The 20,275-nt window shown below is 43.3% G+C and overlaps 2 protein-coding genes across 4 annotated transcripts in view; one reads left to right on the top strand and one right to left on the bottom strand.

The window, feature by feature from the left end:
- Positions 1-474: 474 nt before the first annotated feature.
- On the top strand, positions 475-9,738 carry LOC127573729 (solute carrier family 25 member 53-like). Its single transcript, XM_052022203.1, has 2 exons — positions 475-543; positions 6,523-9,738. Exon 2 carries the CDS (start codon positions 6,531-6,533, stop codon positions 7,398-7,400), a length of 870 nt encoding a protein of 289 aa, XP_051878163.1. The 5' UTR covers positions 475-543; positions 6,523-6,530; the 3' UTR covers positions 7,401-9,738.
- Positions 9,739-14,698: 4,960 nt separating this feature from the next.
- Positions 14,699-20,275, bottom strand: part of LOC127573638 (endoplasmic reticulum membrane adapter protein XK-like) — a 38,845-nt gene continuing 33,268 nt past the window's right edge. For all 3 annotated transcript variants that reach the window (XM_052022038.1, XM_052022039.1, XM_052022040.1), the window contains exon 4: positions 14,699-16,495. In XM_052022038.1, the coding sequence (XP_051877998.1) occupies positions 15,786-16,495 (710 nt within the window). In that variant the 3' untranslated portion in view covers positions 14,699-15,785. The remainder of the gene's footprint in view (positions 16,496-20,275) is intronic.

Below are 20,275 nucleotides of genomic sequence, written 5' to 3' on the forward strand. Positions count from 1 at the left end.
GAAATGCAGATTGGATGACTACTTTACTGAACACTCATATTCAATCTGTGAGCACGACCACAAACTTCTAACTCTTGTCACTTCAGTTCCCAATTCTACTCCCGCTGCAACCTCTGTTTCCGGCCTCATATACTGTTCCAACTGAGAACACAAAAAGACAAGAAATAGGAGGATTAGGTCCTTTGGACGCACATGTCAGCTGCCATGCTGATCTTCTAACTCCGTAAAACTTTCTTCCACTAACCTCATATCCCTTGATTCCTAAAATATCTCAAAATCTATTGATCTCTATCTTAATAGGTAGAGATAATAATCTCGCTCCAACTAATAATAGGGGCAAGTCTCTGTGCGTGTGCTTGTGAGCTTCACCTTCAAGAGTCTAAATGAGGCACATTTGCACATTGTTACCAGTTGATCAGCTTATTAACAGCAACAAATAAAGGGAAGGTAGGTACATGCAGAGCAGCCATTGTGATAGTGAGCCAGTGTTAGAATGTAGTATTGAGGCTTTGGCTCAAGTGGCTTCGGTGAAAAGAGGTGAAGGTAAGTCTCTGCTCAGTTCCTTTCTTTCTTGCTTTGGTGTTTCCTTTAGTGCCAGGCCAGAGTAGTGAGAATGGCTCCAGGGTCAGTGGTGTGTTCAGATATTGAAATGTGGGAGTTCTGGGAGACATCCAGCCTCCCTGATAACTACACCTGCATGAGGTGCATCCAGCTGCAGCTCCTTACAGACCGTGTTAGGGAACTGGAGCTGCAGCTGGATGACCTTTGGCTCCTATGGGAGAATGAGGAGTACATAGACAAGAGCTATAGGGAGGCATTCACTCCGAAGCTGCCGGAGGCAGATAGCTGGGTGACTGTCAGGAGAAGGACGGAGAATAGGCAGGTAGCCCTATGGCTGTTCCCCTCAATAACAGGTATACTGCTTTGGATACTGTTGGGGGGACGACCTCCCGGGGAAAGCCACAGTAACTGGGTCTCTGGCACTGAGCCTGGTCATGTAGTGCAGAAGGGAAGGTGGGAGAAGGGGAGAGTGGTAGTGATAGGGGATTCCATAGTAAGGGAGGGCAGACAGGAGATTCTGCGGATGTGAAAGAAACTCCCGGATAGTACGTTGCCTACCAGATGCCAGGGTCAGGGATGTCTCGGATTGGGTCCACAGCATTCTAAAGGGGGAGGGTGAACAGCCAGAGGTCATGGTATATATTGGTACCAATGACATAGGTAGGAAAAGAGATGAGGTCCTAAAGAGGGAATAAAGGGAGCTAGGTAGGAAGCTGAAAAGCAGGACCTCAAGGGTAGTAATCTCTGGATTGCTGCCTGTGCCACATGCCAGTGAGGGTAAGACTAGGATGATTTGGCAGATGAATGCATGGCTGAGGAGTTGGTGCAGGGGGCAGGGTTTCAGATTTGTTGATCATTGGGGTTTCTTCTGGGGAAGGTATGACCAGTACAAAAGGGACAGGTTACAGCTGAACTGGAGGAGGGACCAATATTCTTGCAGGCAGGTTTGCTAGAACTGTTGGGGAGAGTTTAAACTAGTTTGACAGGGGGATGGGAACCAGAGTGATAGATTAGAGGTTGGTGCATTTAGTGTACAAGTAGATGCAGAGTGTAGGAAGACTGAGGAAGGATAGACAGTTGAAAGGGCAAAATTGCAGTCAGTTGGATGGGCTGAAGGGTGTCTACTTTAATGCGAAAAGTATCAGGAACAATGGCGATGAACTTAGAGCATGGGTAAGTACGTGGAACTATGATGTGGTGGCCATTACAGAGACTTGGCTGTCACAAGGACAGGAATGGCTGCTGGAGATTCTGGGATTTAGATGTTTCAAATGGGACCGGGACAGAGGTAAAAGGTGGGGGGGTGGCTTTGCTGATCAGGGACAGTGTCACAGCTGTAGGAAGGGAGGATGTCCTGGAGGGATCATTCACTGAATCAGTGTGGGTGGAAGTCAGAAACAGGAGGGGAGTGATCACTCTATTGGGAGTATTCTACAGACCCCCCAATAGCAGCAGAGACACAGAGGAGCAGATCAGGAGGCAGATTTTGGAGAGGTGTGAAAATAACAGGGTTGTTGTCACGGGTGATTTCTATTTCCCTAATATTGGATTCAGAATCGGCTTGCCCATAGAAGACAGAGGGTGGTGGTAGATGGAGCGTATTCCACCTGGAGGTCGGTGACCAGTGGTGTTCCACAGGGATCTGTTCTGGGACCCCTGCTCTTTGTGATATTTATAAATGACTTGGATGAGGATGTGGAAGTGAGAGTTAGTAAGTTTGCTGATGATACAAAAGGTTGGTGGTGTTGTGGATAGTGTAGAAGGTTGCTGTAGATTACAACAGGACATTGATAGAATGCAGAGCTGGTCTGAGAAGTGGCAGATGGTGTTCAACCCGGAAAAGTGTGAAGTGATACACTCCGGGAAATCAAATTTGAAGGCAGAATACAAGGTTAATGACAGGACTCTTAGCATTGTGGAGGGACAGAGGGATCTTGGGGTCCATGTCCATAGATCCCTCAAGGTTGCCATGCAGGTCAATAGGGTTGTTAAGAAGGCATATCATGTGTTGGCCTTCATTAGTCAGGGTATTGAGTTCAAGAGCTGTGAGGTGATGTTGCAGCTCTATAGAACTCTGGTTAGACCACACTTGGAGTATCGTGTTCAGTTCTAGTTGCCTCATTATAGGAAGGACATGGAAGCTTTAGAGAGGGTGCAGAGGAGATTTACCAGGATGTTGCCTGGATTGGAGAGCATGTTTTATGAGGATAGGTTGAGTGAGCTAGGGCTTTTCTCTTTGAAGACAAGGAGGATGAGAGGTCACTTGATAGAGGTTACAAGATGGTAAGAAGCATAGATCGAGTGGACAGTCAGAGACTTTTTCCCAGGGTGAAAATTGCTAACACAAGGGGGCATAATTGTAAGGTGATTAGAGGAAGATATAAGGGGGATGTCAGAGGTAAGTGGTTTTTTTACACAGAGAGTGGTGGGTGCGTGGAATGCACTACTGGCAGAGGTTGTGGAGGCAGATACGTTAGGGACATTTAAGAGACTCTTAGCCACATGAATGATCGAGAAATGTAGGGCTATGTAGGAGGGAAGGGTTAGATAGATCTTAGAGCAGGATAAAATGTCGGCACAACATTGTGGGCCAAAGGGCCTGTACTGTTCTATGTTAAATATACATAGTTACTGAGTATGTGAGCAGAGAATTCTAGAGATTCACTACTCTTTGGATGATGAAATTTCTTCTCATCTCATCTGACCAGAAAGTTAATTGGACTGCCCACATACATATTGCGGACCAAGAGCAAGTACTCTGTGTTGAATAACTCACCATTTAATTCCCCATAAAGCCTCTCCATTGTTGGGTTTGTGTACAATGGAATAGTGTCCCCATGCCTGGATGAGTACAGCTCCAAAAACACCCAAAGCTTGAAAAAATCCAGGATATAAAACCCATTTGACTAACCTTGACTTTCCCAAAGATCACAGGTGAAAGAATAGAGCAGTTTAACAAGTTCACAAAGAACTAGCAATATAATTGTGCCGAATGATGATAGGTCTGGTAGTAGGCAGTGAAGAGAACACAAGGACCGTGGGGTATAAGGTAGACTAAGTGAGTTGACAAAAAGTTGGCAGGTGGAGTGCAATGTGGAAAAATATAAGGTTATCAACTTTGGAAGAAAGGATGAAAAATAAAATTATACTTACTGCCAAATATCGTGGTACACAGGGATTGGAGGGGTCCTAGTACATGAAATACAAAAGGTTAGCAAGCAGGTGCAACAAGTAGTTAGGAAGGTTAATGGAATGTGGGCCTTTATTGTAAGGACTATGGAGTACAAAAATAAAGAAGCTTTGATGCAACTTTACAAGGTACTTGTGAGAATGCACCCAAGGTACTTTTGATTACTTTTGATCCACATTGTTAAGGTGTAATTCCATTGGAGGCAGTGCAGAGAAGATTCCTGTAACTTAATTCTGGATGAAGGGGTTGGTGTACAAGAAAAGGTTGAGAAAGTTTGGCCTATACTCTTTGAAGTACAGAAGAATGAGAGGTGATTTAATTGAAACACGCAAGATTCAGAGGGGGATTGACAGTGGTTGCTGAGAGGATTTATCCTCTAGGGGGAGCCTAATTTCAGAATAAGTTACCCATTTCAGACAGAGGAGGAGGAATTTCTTCTCTGAGTCACAAATCATTGGAAATCTGTACCCCAGACAGCTGTAGAAGTGGAGTTGCTGAATATTTAAATAACAGGGAAGTCGAGGAGTATGGGTAGAGAGCAGGAAAGTGGTGTTGAATCAGCCATGACCTTATTGAATGGTGGAGCAGTCTCAAGGGGCTGACTGGTCTATTCCTGCATCTGCCTTTATGTAAATGTGACTAGCCCTGCATCAGATGTGATAATTCCCTCAAGCTGGATCAGTCATTCAAACAGTAATCCGCAAGGTATCTCAGTATCATCTGTGGACAACAATAGTCCTTTTGGTCTTCTGCTCAAGCTATCACATGAAGGATCCATCTCAAAGAGCTCTTGGTTAGCTGCCTGGTTTTTATCCTTCATGCCAAGTACCCTATAACAAGAGGTCAAAAATCCCCTCTGTACATCATCACCCTAAACCAATTGCAAATGAATAAGTACCCCCAACTAATTCCTCCTTGACTGAGTAGAGTAGGAGTAAGTCTTCCTTATCACTGGCTCTACTCTGGTGGTCTTGGTGTGTTCTGTTAAACAACACTTTCTGCTAAGCCACTGTAATGGCACCAACTTAAATAATTTGACTGTTTTACCTGAAGGAGGCACTTATAACAGAGTTTCCCTTTCCCTTATCTGTATACCAGTCATCATGGTGTATTTATTTATTTCTCGAGAAAATGTAGCACCAAGACCGGAAGCTGCGCCTTTTGGAAGCTGCGCCTTTTGGAAGCTGCTTCAACATCCTTGTTTACTCTTTATGATTTTCTCCTTATCTCAATACCCTGACCACTACTATTATATAGTTAATATTTACCTCAACCTTTCAAAGTCTACTTATACCAACTAATCCACAAACCAATTTTCAACCTGTTAATGATGATATACCCAAAATTCTGCACCATTTACCACAGTGGAGGCAGTCCAGTGAAGGTTCACTGGGTTGATTTGTGGAATGAAGTGGTTGACATATGAAGGTTGAGGCTTGTACTCATTGGAATTTAGAAGAATAAGAGATGATTGTATTGAAACATTTCTGAGGAGAATTGACAGGGTAGATGCTGAGAAGATATTTCCCCTAGCGGGGGTATCTAGAACTAAGAAGCATAGTTATGGAAGAGGTCCCCCATTTGAGATGGCAATGAGGGCAAATTTCTTCTGGGAGGTTTGTGAATCTTTGGGATTCTCTATCTCAGACAGCTGTGGATGTGGAGATTGGCAGACATTAGCACTACAAGGGAGTCGAGGGGTATGGGGGAGAGTAGGAAAGTGATGGATGATCCAATTTTGCTCTCAATGTTATCTTATTGACTGGCTGAGCAGGTTTGAGGAACAAATTGGCCTATTCTTGCTCCAGTTTCTTGTTAAACATTCATTTCCTCCACCATTCGCGTTCCAGGCTTCCAGTGTCTACCACCTACATGATTCACAGTAACAAGTCCCAAGGCTACAATCCATGCCACCTAGTAGGTAAAGGCAACAGCAGCATGGGAAGACTGCCATCTGCAGTTTACAATTCACATGTCATCCTGACTTAAAAATATATCACAACTTACTCTATTCCAGCTGAAGGTATGCAATAGTGCCAACCAGCTTACTGGACCTTAGTCACAATTAAACATGACAATGGTGCCTGGGCTGTGGTTGCTTGGAATGTAGTAATTATAAATACAATAGAGCTGAGACTATAGTGGCAGACAAAATGAGTGCTGCTTTGACATTAGAGAAATGCTGAGAGGGATACACCAAAGGAGAGTTTTGAGGTCAAATTCAAATAGCTGATAGAATCCCAAACAGAGAGGGCATTGATCTAGTGGCTTGTCCGCTGTTCCCATAGTGGCTTCAGCAATCCCCTGAGAGCCCACAAAACCAAAGGGGAAGTAAATCATCTTCGAACCCAATGGATTGCCTAAGAAGAAGATAAAGACCTTTTAAGGTGGCTTTGGGAAGCAGGCATCCAGTCTAAGTATGAACAGTGAAAAGAAATAAAAATGTGGCTCAAGTGATATCCTGTTTTTGCCATAAATTTGTGCATTGTCTCTAGACCAATGCATTTGTGAATTTTATTTTTTTATTACATTTGTTTAGTGCAAATTTTGTGATTTTCATATGACCCAAGCTGCAAGAAATTTGGTTACGGGAACAAATTTCTATAGGAAGATACCAATTAACAGAAAATGTGTCTTGATGGATGTACAACAAATGTAGCATTTTTATATTCTTGCTTTTTTTTTCTATTCTTGAGCACATCATACATGAACTAAAGCTGGTATGTTGTAACTATCTGCATCAAAAAATTATTTTTGTTCGTTTGTTACAGAAGTAAAAATGCAGCAGAACCCTGAAGACTCAGTCAGCAGTTCAGTGGCAACCTCACTAAAGAACTGCGGAATCGGAGCAACCTCTAGTTGCCTTGCTACAGTTCTGACATTCCCAATCCACAAGACAATTTTTCGGCAGCAAATTCATGGTTTCATCATCCGAAAAGCCTTTGCTCAACTCTGTCAGGAAGGTCTCCTCAGGTTTTACAGAGGAATTCTCCCTCCACTCCTAGCTAAAACAATCCAAGGCACATTATTGTTTGGCACCTATGATAGCATCATTGGGATCATGATGCCTAAGAATATAAATTTGTACCATCGCTCCATTGCAGGATCATTATCTGGAGCTATGGAAGCCTTAGTGTTGACCCCATTTGAACGTGTCCAAAATATCCTTCAAGACCACAGGAAAGATGCAAAACTTCCCAGTATCCAAAGTATCCTAAAGCTGTTCAATTCCTATAGATTTAAGGATAAGTTACAACTTGGGTACTACCAAGGCTTCATCCCCATTTTATTGAGGAATGGAATAGGCAGTGCACTTTATTTCTCTTTCAAAGACCCAATTAAGAATGTACTCTTGGATAAAGACATTCCCAATGGGATTTCTGCATTTGTTTCTGGGAGCCTCAATGGAATGATAGTGTGTTTCATTTTATATCCGCTCAGTGCAGTGATTGCAAACATGCAGTCTCAGATTGGAGATGAGAAGATAAACCTTTGGAAGTTCATCAAAAACTTCTGGGCATCTCGTGCCCAAAGTTTCTCCTATGTTTACAGGGGCAGTTCCCTGATTATGCTGAGGTCCTGCATAACATGGGGGTTAACCACTGTTATTCATGATCTTTTAAAGGCAATGCAGAGTCCTAAAAAGTAGTGAATTGTATACTCACATTTGCAGATGATACCAAGTTAGGAGGCACAGAAGCACGACTAAATGAAAATAGGAAATTACAATCATCATACAAGTGATGACAAAACTACATGAACAAAAAAATGGTTCTCTTTTACCTGTAATATAAAACTGTAAAACAGGTTAACAGCAGCACCAGAATAACAAGTACCTGAAAACGTGCACACTGAGATACCAGTTGACGTTAGGAAATATTTCATCCAAAATTTTAATAGACAAAAAAATATGGCCTGTGTGTCTGCGATTTCCTGATGCATGTAGGAAGATGCCCCTTTGCATTTTCTACATAGAGTCAACTCCATTGGGCTTAACAGCTCTCCTGTAGTTACCAGTACTCCTGTATGTAAAACTATCTCCTGTCCGGTCACAATGTTAATATCTGGTATTAATTTCACTTTCTCTTGCTGCATAACTGTGCAAATTAACAATGTGCAAACTGTTGCAATTAACTGTAAGAGCTGTATGTTTAAGCTACAGGTACTACAGTTCTACTATTTCTCTTCTTTAGGTAGTCCTTTGAGATCATGAATGACTTGCATTCACCCCTGGTTTGTGGGTCCTAGGGTGACCAATTTGGGAACTGCAGACTCATCCACAATGGAACTGGAATTGTCTGACAGGGTGAACGGGTGGGTAGTTTATGGTGCTCTCCTTCTGCCGTTTACACAGGGCTTGTGTGTGCTCCCAAGGCATGAACTTAAGGTTCCCAGTACTATCCAGAATGCTCCTCCTCTACGGTATATGATCATAGGCCAAGGAGCTCCAAGTGTTAGTGGAAATGTTAGATTATTTCAAGGAGACTTTAAGCACTTTCTTGAATCTTTTCCTTTGTCTACCCAGTAATCTCTTCATGTGACAGAACTCAGAATAGAGTGAGGAAACTGGGGTCAGCCATTGAATGTGGCCTACCCAACCTTGCTGACCAAGTGTAATGAGGTCCTCAACACTGGGGAACTGGTATGGGAGAGAACATGGATGTTGTTCCACTTATTCTTCAAGTTGGAGGGTTTTGCAGAAAGCTTTGATAGCATCTTTCCAGTACCTTGGAGGTTCCTGTTGTAGGCAGATCAAGTCTCAGAAGCGTAGAAGGGAGGGATTACTGCTGCCTGACATACCATGACTTTTGTGCCAGATCTGAGGCCTTGTCTTCAGATATCCTTTTCCTCCATTGACTAATGGCTGTGCTGGCATATTGAAGGCAATAATGAATTTCATCACTGATGTTTGCCTTCAGAGAGGTAGCTGTCAACTTTTTCCAGAGTATTGCTGAGAATCCTTATTGTTGGAGAGCGATGTTGTACAGATTGGTAGATGATCAAAATATTTACAAAATTTACATCAAATTAAAATATTGCCATCCTTGTCCAGGATGCACTTCAGCCCCTGCAGCTTGAATATTGAGGTTTGCGTGACCTTGGTTCTGGAGTGTAGAGGCTGTAAGTTGACTGGTTTCCCATTTGCTCTGAACATCAGCTCCACTCCTGCCTTGTTGAAGGCAAGGAGCAGAATTATGGTGAGAAAGATTGAAAGAAGGGTCAGGGTAGTGATGCGGCTTTGTTTGCCATAGTCTTCACTGAGATTAGCTCTGTGTAAACCTGTTGGTTAGGAATATAATTTGCAAGCCATCATGAAACAAATGTAAGATGGAGATGAATTTCTCTGGGCAGCCAGATGTGAGGATAGTATTGCATAATCTGTCCCTGTTGGTGGAGTCAAAGGTTTTTAGGAGGTTGTAAAAGACCAGACACAGTGGTGTATACTGCTCCCTACATTTCTCTTGGAATCATTGCATGGTGAACATCATCTCCACTGTGCTTCTATATGGGTGGAATCCACAATGCTACTTTGGGAGCAGGTTGTTAGCTAATAGGAGGAGGTGGCTGAGGAGGATTTTGGCTTCAACTTTCCCGTGGCCAAAAACAGGGAGACGCCTCTGTAGTTCAAACTGGTCTCCTCTCTTGAAGGTGGTCACAATTATACCATCTCTGAGGTCCCTAGATATCCTCCTCTTCCCAGATGTGGACAATGAGATCACTACTGTTTTATTACTGTTAAGTTTTAAAACTTCATCGGAATATCAATTACTCCAGAGACCCAGTTGCTTTCTAATACACGCCATTTGGTAACAACATCAAAACCAAGATGGGCCTACCTCTCCAATTCTCACTTCCAATAAAAACAAAAGAAGAAATGGACTTGTAAACAAGCGAACACAAGAGGAGAGACAGAAGGTTACACACCTTGACTGGGTTGCAAAAGCTGCCATTCGAGTTAAACATCTACAAATAAATGGCACAGTATGTTTATGCTATGGTAAGGAAAATAGTAATAAAGCTTTTAGGCTGTTACCCCACTTAGCACTACCTCGCAGAGTGCTGATTTGTAATAGAAATGTTAGTTCTCCAGACCAAACACTCAGCAGTGTAAGGTCTGAGCTGAGTTACTAGTCACGGAGAAGCCAGCTTCTTCCCAATTCCTGTAGCCAAGGTTTATGGCTTACTTAGTTAACCTTCCATTCACTGTAGATCTCCCTCAAGATATTGATGGTGCATATTAAAGGACTCAAGGGATAGTGAGTTACTGCAGGATGATGGTACTGAGGTAAAAGATCAGCCATGATCTCATTGAATGGTGGAGTGGATACGAACTGTTTCTTTATCTTACACAGCTCAGCATGGTGGCAGTGTTGAAATCAAAAGCAACCAGTAACTTCTCATATTTCCTTACTCAGGGTCTCAGAATACCCCCCCCCCCCCCACCCCCCATCTGTCACATTCCCACAATTATCTCCCTACAACTTGTTCTCTCTTGCATACTCTTCTGATTCTCCTGCCACCCACCTAGATGAAGGAGAATTACAGCAGCCAGTGAACCTACATTCACATCTTTGGGATGTGGGAGGAAGCCAGAGTACCCACAGGGAAACCCATTCAGTCCATTGGAGAATGGGCAAGCTCCTCACTGACACCACCTGAAATTAGGATCAAACCCAGGGCACCAACACTGCGCAGCAAGCAGCAGCACTAAATGTCGTGTGATTGCATTGCAGTTGGTGAGGCTTCTTCATGTTGGAGGGGCTCATTCTTTAGCATTTGTCTGTCCTATGTCTGCAACAATTTCATGGAGTGCTACAGACTGACAGACCTGTACACCATCACAAGCAGCACAACCTAGTGTAAATTATGTGAATGCATTATTACCATTTTCCACATCACAGCATAGGCACACTGGATCAGCTACTTGTAGATCCTTAAAGCTAATGGCAGGTTTTATCTCTATGCAACCCAATCAGGGTAGAGTCTGATCTCCACATAAAAGGGCTTCTGCACGGCCGCTGCCAGTTTTATACCGGACCAGAAAGTGTGGATGACCCCTTCCAATGATACCCTACAGAATCGATATTGCAAGACTTTTAAGAAATCATATAGTTGCTTGGATTTTACCTTGTGTTTGAACTTTGGCAATATCATCGTGAGCATGCTGTTAACAATCCAGCCAATGGAACTTGGGGCAAAAAGAAAAATCGCACCACGTTCACTTTACTTCATCAGCCTGGAATTTTCTCACCATAGTAAAGCAAATACTTAGGTGCCTTTTGCAAGATCAGACATGAAGATCAGCAGGAGGAAAGAAGCAGTCTTATCACTTCCTGTGGTTCTGTTGATTTGTGCCTGAGTATCTACTTAATTGGGTCCACCCATACAATATTGGCATTATAAGTTAGGAGAAACTGAAATAAACGAAAAATATCAGTAGCTTCAAGGAAAATACTTTAAAGTGCCTTTTCTAATGCATGTGTAACTTCTCTGAATGTCTAACTGAATAAATATTTCACCTATTGCTCTGTTATACTTCAGTGTTGTGACTCCCTTCTACCTACAGTCGAAATGCACATAAACACAAGCACAATGCCAGCTTGGTTAATGTGACATGCTACCAAGGTCCCTCAAAGAAAAACAGCTTTTAAATAAAAACAAATTCTGAAAAATACTCTGCAGATCATATCAGTATTGCCCTGTGAAGTACAGATACCCAGGTCTTTAGCCTGTGATTTCAGCCGGCAAGCCATGTTCAGAATGATCTGGCCCAATAATAAAAACAAGGGTGGGTACAACTCAGTGAAAAGACACAACCAGGTAGAAATGGCCTCCTTCTGCATTATTGTTCTATCAACAACTGAAAACATTGCAACAGTTTAGGAAAAAAAGCCCTTAAGTTCAGAAAATCTGAAATAATTGGCCTCCCATCAATCCACGTTAGTAACTAACCCTCTTACTGGCTACAACTTTTCCACTCAATAACATCTCAATTTTAAAACTTTGTCCTTTTGGTTCTGTATCGGAATTGCAAAGGAAAAGGTGGCAACAAAGAACAACACGTACAGCATTAGTGGTGGAAAAGGTAAAGCATCAGGGGCAGGATATAGCCCTACAGACTGCAATATAGAAGTGTACAGGAAATGTCCTACAAATCTTCCCTGCTAAAGAATAGAGTTCATTAGACCCAGTGTGTAAAAGTTTCATAAAGTTGATAATCTATGTTAAAGCAGGCCCAAAGTAAAGGCATGTCTAATCTCTGCAAGTCTATATTAGTTGTGGTGCAGTTGATAACACTCTTGCCTCAGAATCTAGAGAGCACAGAAATCAAGGGTGATGCTCTAATGGAGCACTGAGCAAATGCTACAATGAAGGTGTAATCTTTCAGATGAGGTGTTAAAACATCATAGACATCTCTTAAGTGGACGCAAATTAGCAGTGCTACAGGATCAGAAGGATTGCTCTTGCAAAGAGACAGCACATTAATATTGCAGGTCAACGATCTGAAACATCAACTTTAGTTTTCCCCTTCTATAGATGCTGCCTAAGCTGCTGAGCATTTCTAGCATTTTGTTTAAGATTTTTAACATCTACAGTATATATACTTTTTTCTTGTGAATAGTCTCCTCTCAAGTTACTGTTCAGTAACCTCTACTGCAAGAAACTGTTTTAATAGGATTGGTTCAATTGTAGAACCACCATAATAACCTTGCTGACAGTCCTTGTCAAAGTACACAAGATAAACACTTAGCAGTGGAAATTGTCTAAGGGATCATAGTCAACAAGCAATTAACACCTTTCAAAAGGGAACAGATGAAAACAGTTTTCATCTGTTCCCTTTTGAAAGATCTTCAACACTTGATGTCAAACCTGTCCTCAATCAGGAAACAATTCCAAAATTAGTCACTAGACAACATTGAGAAAATGGATTTATGCAAATTTTCACTCCTAATCTGAGGGATGCGAGGACAATTCTAACTTTTCTAAACTTGTTGTTGATCAAGATCTTTTAACTCAGTATATACTACAAATTGAACACAGACTTTTTTATTCAAAGTGGATTGTTTTAGCTCTTATTTCTCCCACCTCAGTGACTTTTACTAATGTAATTAGAGTTGGAGCTCGCACCAAGTTTCCATCCAGGCCTGCACCACTTATTGTTAAATAAGGAAATTGCAGATAGTATTAGATTAAAGTAAGCAGTTTAAAATATTGCCAAGTTTAGTAATAAACCAAAGGATTAGGAGAGTATTAGGAAGCAGCAATGGATGACAAATTAGTGATAAGGAGAAGATACATCATGTAAAGAAAGAATTGCAAAAACTACAACTATGTAAGAAAAGTGACAAGAGAATATATTATGGAGAATAAAATCTTTGACATATTGATTATTTAGTAGGTGTCTTTGAAATAACCCAAATGTGGCAGAAACATATGGTAACTATGAGTCTAGTAAGTCATGAATTTAAAGTAATTATATTACTAAAGATAAAGTATTAGAGTAATTAAGCAGATTAAAAGCCAACAAATCCCTTGATAACCTGCATCCAAATACTGTTAAAATATGACTGCAGGGAAAGTGGGTTCACACATGATTTTCTAAAAAAGTCCCAAATTATGGAACAGTCCTATCAGATTGGAAGATAGCAAATGTAACACTACTATTCAAAGAGGGAGAGAATAAATAGGAAACCATGGACCAGTTACCATGGGCCAGAGGCATCTCAGGGGTCAGTACTGGTCCCTCAAGTATTCACAATTTACATTAAAAGGTGTATAATATCAAAGTTTGCTGATGATATGCTCGGTAGGAAAGGGCAGAGGGCACCAAGTGATAAGAGACTAAAAGTGTGTTAGGCAGGTAAGGGACAGAGTAATAACGTGGGAAAATACAAGGTTAACCATTTTGGTTAGAACAATACAAGAATATTCTTCTTGAACCCTGAAAACTAGCAAATGGTATTGGGAGAAGTGATAAGCAAAAAAAAAATCTGCAGAGGCACCCCTCTCCCACTCTACAACTGAATACATGCTTATTTCTCACTTTTCCAGTTCTGATGAAAGATCACAAACCTGAAATGCTTCTCTCTCCACATATGCTGCCTGACCTTCTGACCAGCCTAATCATGTGTGTTTTTACTTCAGGTGTATGGTGAAATATTGGGAAGCTGATTCCCAGGCACAAAAATAAACAATAAATTAATAAGGCAAATAGTCATGTTGGCCTTGACTCAAGAGGGATTGGAGAATGAAAGTAAGGAAATCAATCTTGCTGGAATTGAAAGAGGCCTTAGTTATATTACTTGTGGAATATGGTGTGCCGTTTTGATCTCCAAATCCAAGAATATACTTGCTTTGATGTTGGTGCAGCACAATTTCGTTAAACTTTTTTCTTCAGACGCATGGGTTGTCCCATCAGGGGATACTGAGCAAGATTGGCTGATATTCATTAGAGCTTCAAAAAGAAAACCAAAGGTGATTTCATTGAAGGATTCAATATTCCAAAACAGATTGACAATGTAGATGCTAAAAGGATGTTTCCTGAGGCTGGAGATACAGAACTTGGAGCAGCATCTCACAAGGACTGTAAACCCTTGGAATTCCCTAACTCGGGTTATTTTTTAGGCTGAGCAAATGAATCAAAGGATTTGGGAATCAGGCATGAAAATCGATGCGAGATACATATCGATCTTGCTGGTGTCAAGGCAGGCTGAAGTTTAATAAATTCAAGAAAGGGTCTAAGAGAATTATTGACTATCATGTGATATCCATAATAGTTCCTCCTCTATCATTTATGAGATTAAAAATGTTGCAAATTCTGACACTGATCATTTGATGATTGCTACTAGAAACAATAAACCTGTCTTTTACAGAAGTCAGATCCTCAGTCAATTTTAAACAGCAAATGTTAGTGCAATAAAAAGCAAGTTTAAGTTTTGTTTTCAATGAATTTTTAATAAATAAGATGATATCCACACTGAATAATTTTGAGCAAATGCTTGTGCAAAAGCCAGTGAGAATACATGTGTTGGATTCATTTCCAAATTTAATATCCATGTTAACACAAATGAGATGGAAGCATTTTTATGATCTGGAAAATTTTCTGTAGGTTAGGAGGTAGACATTCATGATCTGTAATAAAATTCATTTGGCCTCAACAACCCTGGGTTAACTGATTAGACTATATTTTATTTAGTCTACTATATTTTATTTAGGATTAATCCTTAGAGTCCTACCAGAAAATGGGAGATAATGGACCACAGTATGATTGAACCCTGGTGGGTCAACTCCACCAACAATGCTCACATAAAGCCAGGTCATTGGATAAGGTACCTGCAGACCAAAGGTGCTCATTCAATTGTAATACAGCATGAGGGTATTTTAAAGAATGGAAGATAAAAACCGGCAACAAAAAAGACAGAATAAATAAATAAAAATATAAACTGCTTTTACAATCAAAAATAATTTACTTTCAAACATATTTTCAAAAGAAGTTTTACTATTGGGAAAAAATTCAGTCAATGGCACTCCAAAGCTGGTGTATAGACTGCCTTGTACAAATGGGCTCAGAGGAAAAGCTCACCGCCTTATGCTTTAAACTTAATCACAATGTTTAATTCAACACACATGATCCATACAATTCAGCCCAGATATCCCCAAATATATGAAGTTGTGTGTCTTTTTTTAAAAATATATAAAAGGATTTGTTTGTAGACCTGGACATTCTTCGACCTGATTGAGAGAATGGCTCCCAAAATAACTCTTGGTCTTCTTGGAAAAGGTGACTTGGAAACAGTCTTTTTCTTCTTTGCTTAATTGTGCACATTGAAAAGCAACATTAGAGCACAATTACGGTTTGTACAGTAGCATGCACTTCTCAAGCATTAAACTGACCCGTCACTAAGCATTGTGAAATTCACCAGCTTGTTTGCAATTCACATATTTTCATCTTTACCAAGGAGAGGCAATAATGAAAGAAGAAACAAAATTGCATATTTACCACACCTACCTGTAGGTACAATGAAAAACTGAATTATGGATTCGGAAGTGCAGGCTCAAAATGAGGTCCCCTCCAACAGGTGCATACAAGACAATCTGCAATATTATGGGTGAAAAGCTGCCTGCATGGATGACAATACTGATAAAAAAGGAGCATGAAGATGATGGCCAGGCTGTAGGAAATGATTAGTTGGACCACTAGCAACGGGGAGCAGAAGTACTCATACACTTCGGTCTTGTAAAAATACCATAAAACTAGGAGCACCGCATTTTCCATAAACCGCAGAGTATAATAGATAGATAGCCTGACCCAGTTCTGTTTCTTGCTGATTAAGTCACGACTGCTGAGCAATAGTTGGACCGCTGACCAACAGAACACATTAATTCCGGCATAGAGCATGGAAACAAGTAACAGTGTTACAGTTGTGCCAAACCGTTTGTAGTTCTTTTCAATGTTTTCAGGGAAGGGTGAGTGGCCACACCAGAATTCCACCCAAGGAAGAAAGAAGAGGACTAGGAAATCAAAAGAGAGCACTGCAAAGACCCACTCCTTCAAAGCAGTGCTGAAAAGCACCAACACTGTGATTCTTGTAGCAATTTCCAAGGTGCGCCAGAGGATGATGCAAATATAAGCAATTGGTCTGAGCTGGATCTTGTAGTCATCATACTTGATCTGAATGGCGAGGATGTTACACACCAGGGCTCCATAAGTGATTGACATCAATGACAACACCATCAGAGCAGCTGAACAAAACACAAAAATTAGTGGAAACACAAATGTACAACTTGGTTTAACAATGAAAGATCCCTACTAGCTCATCAGATTTTGTCCACCAGGAAGGTCCCAAATTCTTTGTTCTGTTAGGTTATCCAATTTCAGTTGCCAAGAATTTGACTGAGAAGTTTGTCTCAAATTCCAACTGCACCCCAACCCCTTCCCCAAATAAAATATGCACTTCCACTCCTGATTCTATAGTTCAACACCTATTGAAAAAATGCAATTTGCAGAGATTGCCTTGGGAGTGAATGACTGGGGTCAGATTCAGCTCTGATGCAACCCATACTTCAACAGCCTTACAATCTCACTCTCCAAACTCACACATGAAGGCCAGGCAGCCAGGCTAAGCACTAGTGGACACCATGGAAGGCAACTTAAGTTTGGGATCATCACCATGGGAACAACAGTGAAGAAGGTAAAATACAGCAAACATGAGACAAAATAAAACAAAATAAGCACAATGTATGGATGTTGCTGTGCTGTCTGCTACAGAACAGTAGAAGATGATTAAAAGCATAATTCATTGTTGTGCAGAGTCCTGGTATGGGAAGGCACTGAAGAGAGGTGTTCTAGTTCCCAACAGCGAGGCTATCTAAACCACACAAATATTACTTTGGTTCAATAAGGTACTTCTATGGTTAGGAATACCATCTTTTGGTAGCTTTTCCTTCTCTGGTATTATCTTGCAGACCACCTAATGGCCTGAAGACTTTAACATCATAATTGGTGCCAATAGGTGACTAGTCACATTGTTATCTAGATCAGGTTTCCTCAATTGCAAACTGCATTTTGCAAGGGGCCTAGTATTGACTTCAGAAACAAATGAGCTGACAATTAGAAACACTGACTGCCACTTTATATGGGTTGGAAACAGCAATTTGGTGCAAATCAGTTAGGAAATTGTACGGGTATGTGTGAAGACACTGAGCAACAAGGAAATAGGACTTGGCAAAATTGTCCACTTTCTGCTGAGCAGAATGCTAACATGCCATGTTTAATTCATATACTATGACACCTACTCATGTGACAAGCTACTGAAAAGCTGTTTTGTAGCTGTGCTCTGGAATGACCACTAGGAGGAAATGCAACATTTATAATAAAGTGAGTATGTGGCGACTCACCGTTTAGTCGGGCGAACCGGCTCGGCAGTCGGGTCGCGCGGCGTCGGAGTGACGAGGCCCAAGATGGCGGCGGGCCTCGTCTTTCCCGAGCGACGGGGAGAACCCGCGCGCGGGAAAGTCTTGATGACGTAGTACTTGCGTCATTGCTGGTTGCTTTGGGCGGGAACAGTCTCCCTTAAAGGGCCCGCACAAGGCGGGAAAATAAACCACTTCTTGTTCGACAATCCTCCAACTAGCGTCTTGTTTTATTTCGCGGTAGCAACTGCTACATTGGTGACCCTGACGGTCCAAACGGATTTTGGACCCGCGCAATGGCCGACAGCACAGCAGCCAACGCAGTGGCCCTCAAGCTGCCCACCTTTTGGTCACTTCGGCCCAGCATCTGGTTTGACCAGGCCGAAGTGCAATTCCACCTTCAGCAGATCACCTCCGACTCCACGAAGTACTACCATGTGGTTAGCTCTCTGGACCCAGAGACAGCTGCCCAGGTTGGAGACTTCATCCAGTCGCCTCCGGAGGAAGATAAGTACCCGGCTTTCAAAGACCTTTTGATTCGGACCTTCGGCCTCTCCCGTTGTGAGCGCGCTGCCCGCCTGCTTCATCTGGACGGCCTGGGGGACAGATCCCCATCTGCCCTAATGAATGAGATGCTGGCATTGGCCGAGGGACACAAGCCATGCCTGATGTTCGAACAGGCCTTCCTCGAACAGCTCCCCGATGACATCCACTTGTTGTTAGCTGACGCCGACTTCAGCAACCCCCGTGAAGTGGCTGCCCGGGCAGATGTCCTGTGGAGGGCCAAGCGCGAGAGCGGTTCGTCCGTCTGTCAAATTACCAGGCCGCGAGCCCAACGCCCGCCTCGCCCGGCCCCAGCAACTGAGCAACCACACCCCAGGAACACAGACGACAACACGGGTGACCAGCTGTGCTTCTACCATCAGAGGTGGGGTGCAGAGGCCTGTCGATGCCGCCCACCCTGCAAGTTTCAGGGAAACGCCAGGGCCAGCCGCCGCTGATGGCTACGACAGCTGGCCGCCGACAGAGCCTCCTCTTCGTTCAGGACAAGAAATCTGGACGGCGTTTCCTCGTTGATACTGGAGCGGAGGTCAGTATTTTGCCCCCGACCGGCCGCGACACTCGTAACAGGCCACCCGGTCCTCTACTCAATGCCGCCAACGGTACAACGATACGGTCTTTTGGCACCCATACACTTCAATTACAATTCGGCGGCAGTCGTTTTACCTGGACCTTTACCCTTGCCACCGTCGCCCGACCACTCCTAGGAGCTGATTTCCTTCGGGCCCACAACCTGTTAGTCGACCTGCGAGGGAAGCAGTTAGTCCACTCTGGCACCTTCCAGACCTATCCCCTGGGAGAAATCAGCACATCAGCCCCGCGCCTGGACTCCATTTCCCTTCCTGGCGACGATTTTGCCAAGCTCCTAGCCGAATTCCCATCAATTTTGGCACCTTCGTTTACGAATTCTAGGCCCAAACACGGGGTACGACACCACATCATTACCACAGGGCCACCCCTTCATGCCCGAGCATGACGATTACCTCCAGACAAGCTCCGCCTGACAAAGGAAGAGTTCCGTCACATGGAGGAGCTGGGGATTGTTCGCAGGTCAGACAGCTCCTGGGCCTCCCCCCTACACATGGTCCCCAAAGCCACCGGAGGGTGGAGGCCCTGCAGCGACTACCTGCAGCAGGCTGAATGACGCTACCACCCCAGACCGCTATCCCATCCCTCACATCCAGGACTTCGCAGCGAACTTACACGGGGCCTGAATCTTTTCCAAAGTGGACCTCGTTCGGGGATACCACCAAATCCCAGTCCATCTGGATGACGTCCCCAAGACTGCGATTATCACCCCATTGGGCCTGTTTGAATTCCTTCGGATGCCGTTCGGCCTTAAGAACGCCGTGCAGACCTTCCAGCGGCTGATGGACGCAGTAGGCCGAGACCTGGACTTGGTGTTCATTTACTTAGATGACATACTAATCGCCAGCCGTAACCGCCAGGAACACCTTTCCCACCTCCGCCAGCTGTATTCCCGCCTCCGCGATTTCGGCCTCACAATCAACCCGTCCAAGTGCCAATTCGGACTTGACTCTATCGATTTCCTCGGCCACAAAATCACCAGCGACGGGGCAACACCCCTACCCGCCAAGGTGGACGCTATCCGCCATTTTGCCCGCCCCGACACAGTCAAAGGCCTACAGGAATTCCTTGGGATGGTCAACTTTTACCATCGGTTCATCCCTGCAGCAGCCCGTATCATGCGCCCTCTGTTCTCGCTGCTGGCTGGTAAGGGCAAGGACATCACCTGGACTGAAGAGGCTGCGGCTGCTTTCGTTAAGGCCAAAGACGCCCTGGCAGACACCACGATGCTTGTGCACCCTAGGACTGACGTCCCAACTGCCCTCACGGTGGACGCGTCCAACACTGCGGTGGGTGGGGTACTGGAACAGCTACTCGAAGGCCGCTGGCAACCCTTGGCATTTTTCAGCAAGCACCTTAGACCACCCGAACTGAAGTACAGCGCTTTTGATCGGGAACTTCTAGCACTGTATCTGGCAGTCCGGCATTTCCGATACATTCTAGAAGGCAGGCCTTTCACCA

The sequence above is a fragment of the Pristis pectinata genome, chromosome 8 (genome assembly GCF_009764475.1).
Source record: "Pristis pectinata isolate sPriPec2 chromosome 8, sPriPec2.1.pri, whole genome shotgun sequence".
In the NCBI taxonomy this organism is placed as follows: domain Eukaryota; kingdom Metazoa; phylum Chordata; class Chondrichthyes; order Rhinopristiformes; family Pristidae; genus Pristis; species Pristis pectinata.

Bases quoted from the DNA above. Each gene is read 5' to 3' on its own strand.
- LOC127573729 (XM_052022203.1), top strand. From the start codon at position 6,531: ATGCAGCAGAACCCTGAAGACTCAGTCAGCAGTTCAGTGGCAACCTCA.